The sequence below is a fragment of the Elephantulus edwardii genome, unplaced genomic scaffold, assembly GCF_000299155.1.
Source record: "Elephantulus edwardii isolate Elephantulus edwardi_28Jun2011 unplaced genomic scaffold, EleEdw1.0 scaffold00286, whole genome shotgun sequence".
Lineage (NCBI taxonomy): Eukaryota > Metazoa > Chordata > Mammalia > Macroscelidea > Macroscelididae > Elephantulus > Elephantulus edwardii.
Window position 1 is genome coordinate 1,242,824 of NW_006400036.1, and position 8,831 is coordinate 1,251,654.

At 44.2% G+C, this 8,831-nt stretch overlaps 1 protein-coding gene and 2 pseudogenes across 1 annotated transcript; 1 reads left to right on the plus strand and 2 right to left on the minus strand.

The window, feature by feature from the left end:
- Positions 1-399: 399 nt before the first annotated feature.
- Positions 400-8,237, minus strand: LOC102852071 (zinc finger protein 18-like). The gene is made up of 6 exons (XM_006900517.1): positions 7,851-8,237; positions 7,058-7,247; positions 6,547-6,638; positions 2,599-2,683; positions 1,834-1,941; positions 400-1,112 (listed from the first exon to the last, which is right to left on the minus strand). The coding sequence occupies exons 1-6, from the start codon at positions 8,235-8,237 to the stop codon at positions 400-402; spliced, it is 1,575 nt and encodes a 524-aa protein (XP_006900579.1).
- LOC102866573 lies at positions 3,381-4,181 on the minus strand (annotated as a pseudogene).
- Positions 5,725-6,449, plus strand: LOC102866174 (annotated as a pseudogene).
- Positions 8,238-8,831: the final 594 nt, after the last annotated feature.

Consider the following 8,831-nt stretch of genomic DNA (forward strand, 5'->3'; position numbering starts at 1 on the left):
TTGAACAATTCAATAATATCAGATGCTTGCTGAAGATTATAAAAAAAGGACTAATACAGTATGTCGAAAGAGAATTGCCAGAAAGACAAGCTGAGTTTAGAAGAGGCAATGGCCCTAAGGCTATCATTTTCAATCCATGAATTTAGATGGGAATAGAAGAAATCTAATTCTGCAGGTGGCTATGGAGATGACTTCTACCCCAAATGGGATCTCAAGTCTATCAAAACGTGAGCTCCTGCTGAAATTTTTCCCCCAGCATGAAGGTTTATGTGGACCTTCTGAGGTCTAACAAAGCTAGACTTATGAATTAAATTTTCACAAAGGGGACATTTATAGGGTTTTTCATGTGTGTGGACCTGGTGGTCTCTAAAAAGGCCTGAGACATTAATGAAAATTTTCTCAGATAGGACATTTATAGGGTTTCTCACTTGTATGGACCCGCTGGTGCCTATTAAAGTTGGACCTGTGATTGAAACTCTTATAACAAAGAGGACATTTATAGGGTTTCTCTCCTGTGTGAATTTTCTCATGGCGGCGTAACCCATACAAGTCCCTGAAGCCTTTCCCACAGTGATCACACTTGCAAGGCTTCTCTCCTATGTGAATTCTCTGATGCTTCACAAAGTCTGACCTCCGCAGAAAGGCTTTCTTGCATGTGGGGCACTGAATATATGTGTCTCCAGTATGAGCCCTCTGATGAAACACAAGCTGAGAATTCCTATAGAAGGTTTTCCCACACTCTGTACAGGTGGGGAATTTCTGGGTTGTGGAAGGTCTCAGCTGGCCCTTATGCGAAGTCTCTTGCTTCTGCTCAAGCCATAGCACAGACAGGTCTCTTGGGTGAGCATCAGGCAAATGCTGGTCTAGCTGTTTCCCAGAAACTCTCTCCTGAGGAGAAAGGTGCTCTCCTGTCTCCTCACCTTGGAGGTGTCCATGTATCTTAAGGAGATTATCTCCTTTTCCAAAGCATCTTTGTTCATTCTCATCAAAGAAGGCACTCAAAGAACCCTGAGGAGGGGCCTCTTCTGAGATGTGACAAGGGGCATCTGGAGGCTCCTGATGCAAACAAGTTTTAAAGTTTAGGTTCTCTTGGCAATTCTCCTGCCTGTCTCCTAAAAGAAGAAAGAAGACGTGAACTACTGAAGTAAATTTTGTACCCATTTTTTCCTTTATATACCAAGTAAAAACATCATAAAACAAGTTTGGGTTTTTTTTTTTTCACCAAGAGGACATCAATGAACAAGGGGTAATAACCATCATCCATACTGAGGGCCAGGCACAACATAAATTTGCCCTGCTTTCCGGACTGTTTTCCATTCTTTAGCTGAGAAGAATTTCTGAGAAACAAATCAGGTCCCACTGCTTTCTGTCAAACTTAAAGCAACAGAAAGTAAACATAAGTTTTACAGACATAAAACCTGCTCCACAAGCTTTTCACTGGCTGAGCTCTTCACAGGTAGATATCAACGTGCTTTTCATAGGCACTGCTTCGTGGACTCATGCCTGACTTTTCAGTTGTAGCTGAGTGTTCAAATGGTCCCCACCATTCAAGGCTTCAAGCTCCACATACCTAATGTCAGCCAATTTATGTAACGATGCCATCTTTTGGAGTGTTTACTATCTAAGAATAGTAATAAAGTGTTTTTAACTTAAATATTTGCTACTTGGTTAGCTGAACACTGATTTTTCATTGTTTCAAATTTTAATTTCTTAAGTATTCAAGTACGAAACTACTTGAATACAGCAACTTACACACAACAACCACCAAAGCTGCCCAACTGCTTTAAATAAGAAAGGCCAGAAATGTCTCAGGACCAATGGAAGTTGACTCACCTCTGCAGATGGGTGCAGGGATCTTCTCACTGGCATGAAGGGGGAGTCCTGCCAACTCTTCCCCATACTCTACTGAATTAGCTGGTTCAGGTTTGGGAATGGAAGTGCCTGGCACAGAGAAAATTTAGCTTGTGAACCTGTGTGAGCAGGGAGGACACTGAGTGCATGCTGTGTCTTTCAAAGCATCCTCCTAATCAATATGAAGGACACCATGAAGGTCCTGGATCCTGTGACATAACACTCATCTTAGAAGGACATGGGGCCTTTCACACTAGTTCTCACAAGATGCCAGGAAATATGCTGTAAAGAAGAAAACTCAGAGTCTGAGAAGGTGGATAGAAGTGTCTGTAGATTAGCTGCGAGGATGGGGCTAGTCTAGTGTCATGGCTGACCCACCAGTCAGGGAGAGGCAGGGTAGTCTGGTGTAAAAGAACACTTGGTCTAAACCAGCTACACTGAGTTCCATCCTGACTCAGGACTTAGGAGGCACGTGACAGAGCTAGCAACTTGATCTGACATGTTCAATATGGGACATATCCACTTCATAGGGGTGATGTGAAAAGAAAGTAGTTACTGTATGCACTGCACCCACTGGAGCTCTAAGAATTGAATGCAAGCTAGTTCTTGCTATAGCCCTGCTAGCTTTCACTCACCCTAGTTCCCAACCATTTCACTCCCTGAGAACTTCAGCCTGTACTTGTATAAACATCACCTAAGAATTCTTAGTCCTTCCATCTCCTTCCACTGGGTAAGCCATGCCCTCACCTCCTGAGACCATTTTCTCATAGTTCTCCAGCATTAGGTTCCAGTAGTGCTCCTTCTGAGTAGAATCCAAGTGCCTCCACTGCTCCTGGAAAATATACAATGTCATGACCTTAAACATGGTTCCAAAGGAAGGTAATTGACACTGTCTAGAGGAAAAATGAAAAGGAATGAATGTGCCAAAGGAGCCTAAGCGTCAAAAGATCTGAGAAGCCCTGGGAGAGAGATTAATGGTAGAAGATGCCAAGAACAAAACTACAGTTCCTATTGTTGTACTTCTTGTTCAGAGTTGAAATCATTTAAGTTTTATTCCCCCCCAACATTATTTTTTCACTCTTTAAATAATTTAATGTAAGAATGTCACATTCCCAATATTTAAGTGAAATCTAGAAATTCAGGGGAGAAAACAAATGAGAAGGAATTTGTTGGCAGTGCAAATGTGCCAAATAAGGGGAATAATCAACACTGAAGTTGACTGTGTTTAAGCCCCATCCAGAGACAAGACTGGGGTATTCAAAGAAAGGGCAACACATCTCTGTGATCTCTCAAGAATTCCAAGTTTAGGGTGTAAGACTTATCCAATGGATGGGTTGTCATAAATATGATAGCCTCACATATCCTCTAAAAGGAAAGTTTTATGGTGTCTTAGTGGTAAGGAATTTCACTGCCAACCCAAAGGCAAGCAGTTCAAAACTACTAGTTTCTCTGTAGGAGAAAGACGGGCAATTTCTTTTTTTTTTTTTTCCATAAGTTTATTCTTATGTACAGAAGAGTCAGTGTGTACATCAGCCCAGTTTGGTGGCGAGTTCCTTGGCCTTGGCCTTCTCCAGCTTGGCGATGCGGGCCACTGACTTGGGCCCCAGGACATTGCCTCCCCAGTGGCGGCGGATCTCATCGTATCTGTCATTGTAATTGGTTCTGATGGCTTCTACCAACTTGGCCAGAGCGCCTTTATCTTCCGGGTTCACCTGCGTGAAGGCAACAGTGGTGCAGGTCTTCCGGTGGACGAGGCGGCCCAGCCTGGCCTTGCCCTTGATGATGCAGTAGGGAACACCCATCTTCCGACACAAAGCAGGCAGGAAGACCACCAGCTCTATGGGGTCCATGTCGTGTGCGATCACCACTAGCTGGGCCTTCTTGTTCTCCACCAGGGTGGTGACTGTGTTCACCCCTGCACGGAGGACGGGGGGTCTCTTGGTGGGGATGTCTCCCTTGCCAGCAGCCTTCTTCTCAGCCCGGGCCATCAGCCTCTCTTTCTTCTCCTTCTTGGTCTCTGGTCTGTACTTGTGGGCCAGTTTCAGCAGCTGAGTAGCTGTCTGGCGGTCCAAGGCCTGGGTGAACTGGTTAATGGCGGGTGGCACCTTGAGCCGTTTGTACAGGATCGCCATCTGCCGCTGCAGCCGGATGTAGCGGGGCCATTTGACGAAGCGGGTAAGGTCCCTTTTGGGTTGGATGTCCTGCCCGATGCCAAAGTTCTTGGGCCTCTTCTCGAACAGGGGATTCACCACCTTCTTGGCCTCCTGCTTCTTGACCACGGTGGGCGCCGGGGCCACCTTCTTCCCCTTGGCCTTCTTTCCCTTCGGCATCTTGAGCGAATGGGCAAAAGAGAAAAGGGGCAATTTCTTTCCATGTGATTTACAGACTGAAAACCCACTGGAGAGTCAGCTATGGGTAGTTCCAACTAGACAGGTCATAACGACAACAAATGGAAGTAGAGTGAGCTCTGGTGGCCTACTCTGTAGGAAATTGAACTGACAACTCTGGTGGTTCAAATCCACTGGCAGTTCCACAAGAGAAAGTAGGAGAGTCTCCCCCTATGCCATTCTTAATTTCCAAAAGCCTGCTGGAGAGTCAGCTAAGTGTCAGTCCTGATTCAACAACAATGAGTTTGAGTTATACAGAATTACAGACTCAAAGAGGAAGTCCTACTACCTTCTGATTCTATGACATTCAGTAAGTGGTTAAATTTCTCTGAGCCTTAGTTCTCACCTTAATTTTTATCGAGAACAGGAGGAAAAGAATGTTTACACATTCCTTCTCCTTTTTTAACTATTTTATGAAAAACTGTGCTTTTAATTCAAAGTAATCATCAAGTTATTGGTGTTGTTTTTATCTGTATAGTTCCCAACATCTCACAGTGATTATATGAAACAAGAGGGAGTAAGGAAAATAGGAGGAGTTGAACAAATAAAGGCCAAAAAAATTTCTTAAATCTCCTGAGAACTATAAACTCACATCCAAATGAATGAAATCTAGGCATAACTTTCAGATTCACTGCAATCAATATTTTAAAACAGTGAGAAAGTGATAAAACAGTTAAATAAGCAAGGAAAACACATTACTTTCAGACCAAAGAGAACATACAGTATCATTCCATTATATATAAAATCCTACAAAATGCAAACTAATCTATGGTGACAGATCAGTAGTTGACCAGAAGGGGAAGGGAAAGGGCAGACAAAGAGAGATGCATGGTAAAAGCACAAAAGGAAATATAGGGGTGATGGAAATACTCATTATTGACAGAGCAAAGACCAGTGGATGGCTTTAAGGAACAGAAATTTATCCTCCTCCATTTTAGATAGTTAGAAGTTCGAATTTAAGCACTAGCTCTACAAGAAGGTTTTCCTCTCTGTCAGTTCTGGAGAACAGTCCATGTCCCTTTTCAAAATCTGTGGGCCAGGCAATCCTTGGTGATGTACCTGTGTCTCAGCCACTTTGCCCTAGGCCTATGAGGTTCTCAGCACAGGACCTGAATCTTTGTTCTTAGTGTTAGTAAATGTCTTCCTTCTCTAAATTGCTTCCTCCTCCTTTTCTCTCTCTTATGAATGTTGTGGCTTCAAGATAAGATTTGTCTCATCACAAGTCTTTTCCACCTTTGTTCAGGGTCTGGATCCCCCTATTCTAAATGGCAATTAGAAAAACATTTTACCTTGAGAAAACATGAGAGTAATACTGAAATTCAAGTTTCTCTTCATGTGTATGGTTCCTGTTATCCACGCAAGGCCCTCTTCTCCACTGCACTTCTGAGAATGCCCTCAATTCAGTCCTCCTGACTACTGGTGAATGCTCAAAAGTGGTTTAGAGCTGCTCTTCGTGGCGCCTCTGGGGCAATCGGTTGCTTCACCAATGAAGCTGAACATCTCCTTCTCAGCCACTGGCTGCCAAAAACTCACTGAAGTGGATGATGAATGCAAACTATGTACATTTTATGAAAAGTGAATGGCCACAGGAAGTTGCTACTAACTCTTTTGGTGATGAGTGGAAGGGATATGTTGTCCAGATCAGTAGTAGAAACAACAAACAAGGTTTTCCCATGAAGTAGGGTGTCTTTACCCATGGCTGAGTTTGCCTGCGGCTGTTACAGACCATGGAGAATTGGAGAGAAGAAGCGAAAATCTTTCCGGAATTGCACTGTGGATGCCACTCTGAGTGTTCTCAAATTGGCTATTGTGAAGAGAAGGGAAAAGGAAATCCCAGGACTGACCGATACTACTGTGCCTCATCACCTGTGGCCCGAAAGAGCCAGCAGAATTCGCAAACTTTTCAGTCTCTCTAAGGAAAATGAGGTCTGTCGCTATGTTATAAGAAAGACACTGAACAAAGAAGGCAAACCCAGGACCAAAACGCCTAAGATTTAGCATCTTGTTACTCCACATATTCTGTAGCACAAGTGCTGGTGCATTTCGCTGAAGCAGCAGCATACTAAAAAGAACAAGGAAGAGGTTGCACAGTATATTAAGCTTTTGGCCAAGAAAAGGAAGGAGGCCAAAGAAAACTGCCAGGAACACATCACCAAGAGATGGAGGCTGTCCTCTTTGAGAGCTTCTAACTCCAAATCCAATCAGAAATAGAATTTTCATGTGGGGCAAAAAAATAAACCCACATATTAAATCTCAAACAAAGAAAAATGTGGTTCTGAGGCAAGAAGAGCAGAGAAACCTGGCTCACCTGAAAAGACACTTGGAGTAGTGATGCTCCAGAATCTTGGTCACTGATGAGCCTTTCCTCAGGTTGGGCAAGAAGCTGGGGAGCAGCTATCACTGAAGTGAGAAACATACGTTTTAAGAATCTAGTATTCCTCAGTCATTCTTCAGAGGGGATTGTTTAAAAAAACAAAAACAAAACCAATTTGGCATATTAAGACTGATACTTTAATCCACAATTTCAAGATTTTTACTTGTATCACTAAGAAAGTCCAAATCCCACTAACATCCCAAAAAGCCTCACCCACATATTCTCTCCCTTCCTTGTTCAAGTCCAAAATCCAAATGCTCTAATGCAGCTATAAAGTGGTTGAAAATGCAAACATGGAATCTCCTAAACAGAGTGACTTGTGCACATCAACCTTGTTCCCAAACATGGACACTGCTATCTGAACACACTTTTAACTCAGATAGCCAAGAGCCTAATTTTCTCCAAGAGGCCCCCAATACCACCAGGAATAAGAATTGGCCCTCACCTAATTCCAGCTCAGTGTTAGGTTCCTCTTTGATGACATGGCTCAGTTGCTCTCCAGGCCCTGAGGCTGAATTCTGAAGTCCCAGCTCCTGAGGCACCACTTCAAGACTGGCCTCTGCCTCCCTCACTTGGCAGCTTGCAGATTCCACCTCCTCAGGTAAGCTTTCCTGTCCTAGAACCTGGCTGCTGATCTAAAGACCATTTATTACTAGTTACTGAAGGATGCTGACTTGGGATTCCTGAAAACATGAAGTGAATCTTCTAAAACAGATTATAGGACAGTTCTAAGGAAAAGATAGCCACTTGCATTTTCTTATCCAGTAGGTATTTCTAGCCATTGATGAGACCCTAACTGCTGACACTAAACCAGGCCTGCAAGACCTTTAAGAAAGAGCTCTAATACAGGGTTTTAATTGTACAGTCTGTACCAGTTAAAACTTAAAACAAATGCAAACTTCTAGTGTTAAGATTATGGAATGGGAGATTGTATCTTCAATTCCTAATAGCTAGAGTGTTGACTAACACGTAAAGGGAAATACAAAAAGCAGCTGTGAATAGGGTTAATTCCAGCAATACCATGAGCAGAAATGCTTTTTAGGTTTTTCTTAGCAATAGTCTGCGGAAAGTATAAGACAAGATCTTTCTTCTAATGGTGTCACTTGATGGGTTCAACTATCCACATTTTGGTTAGTGGTCAAGTACAAACATTTGCACCACCCAGGGCCATGAGAGGCACACAATGCCCTATATGGGACACCCCAACAGGACCCTAGGTCCCAATACGCTCTGCTTACCCACTGCCACAGTCTCCGGGGATTGCCCTTCAAGCTCTCCACTAGTGTCACAGCCTCCTCTCCACTATTAGGACACTGCGCTCGCACCCACATCTGGATCTCCCCGGGCAGGATGGTCAGAAACTGCTCCAACATGAGGAGCTCCAGGATCTGTTCTTTGCTGTGAACTTCTGGCTGCAGCCACTGGAAACAGAGCTTCCGAAGTTGCCTCAAGGTCTCGTGGGGCCCAGACAGCACCTGGTACTGAAAGCGTCTGAAAAGTTGCCGGGCAGCTTCAGGGTTGGAGAGTTCCCAGTGAGGAGCAGCATTTAGTCCAAGTGAGGGGTCCTCTGCCTTTGCCAGTGGTGGCACCTGGACCAGGGCCTGTCCCAGCTCCAATGGCATCATCAGGCTTGCCAAGTTCTTTCACGTCAACAAAGTCCTCTGGACGGTATGTTTCTCTGGAGAAAAGCAGGTATTCACACTGGCTATTGTGAGACACTGGGGAAGGAAGGAGATTTGCTGATGTACAGAATAACACAATTTTAGAAACAAATTCATATGCCCCACCGAGAAGCCTTGAACTCAACCATGGATCTCTGAAACTGGCAAAGGATTGACAAAAAGAAGTGGTACTGAGATGGCTCCAACTCATATGGACCTCACATTTCTCAGACTGGAGCTGTGCTCCACAGTGCTGTCCAGGGTTGCTTAATTACTGAGATGTAATCACTGGGTCTTTCTCTCAAGATTGTTGCTATGTGCCGTCGAGTCGTTTCCGACTCATAGAGACCCTATGCACAACAGCCCTAAATCCTGCTCTATCCTACGCCAACCGCACCGCCTCTGACACACCCATCCCGATTACCCCAGTCACCGAATCAATCCATCTCAGAGAGGGTCTTCCCCTCCTGCACTGTCCCTCAACCCTCCCAAGCATGATGTCCCTCTCCAAGGACCCGTCCCTCCTGGCAACATGTCCAAAGTATGTCAGACGAAGCC

Bases quoted from the DNA above. Each gene is read 5' to 3' on its own strand.
- LOC102852071 (XM_006900517.1), bottom strand. From the start codon at position 8,237: ATGATGCCATTGGAGCTGGGACAGGCCCTGGTCCAGGTGCCACCACTG. The intron at 7,248-7,850 runs GTAAGCAGAGCG...AATGGTCTTTAG, and splicing joins CCCGGAGACTGTGGCAGTGG to ATCAGCAGCCAGGTTCTAGG. The intron at 2,684-6,546 runs GTGAGCCAGGTT...TATATTTTCCAG, and splicing joins TACTCCAAGTGTCTTTTCAG to GAGCAGTGGAGGCACTTGGA.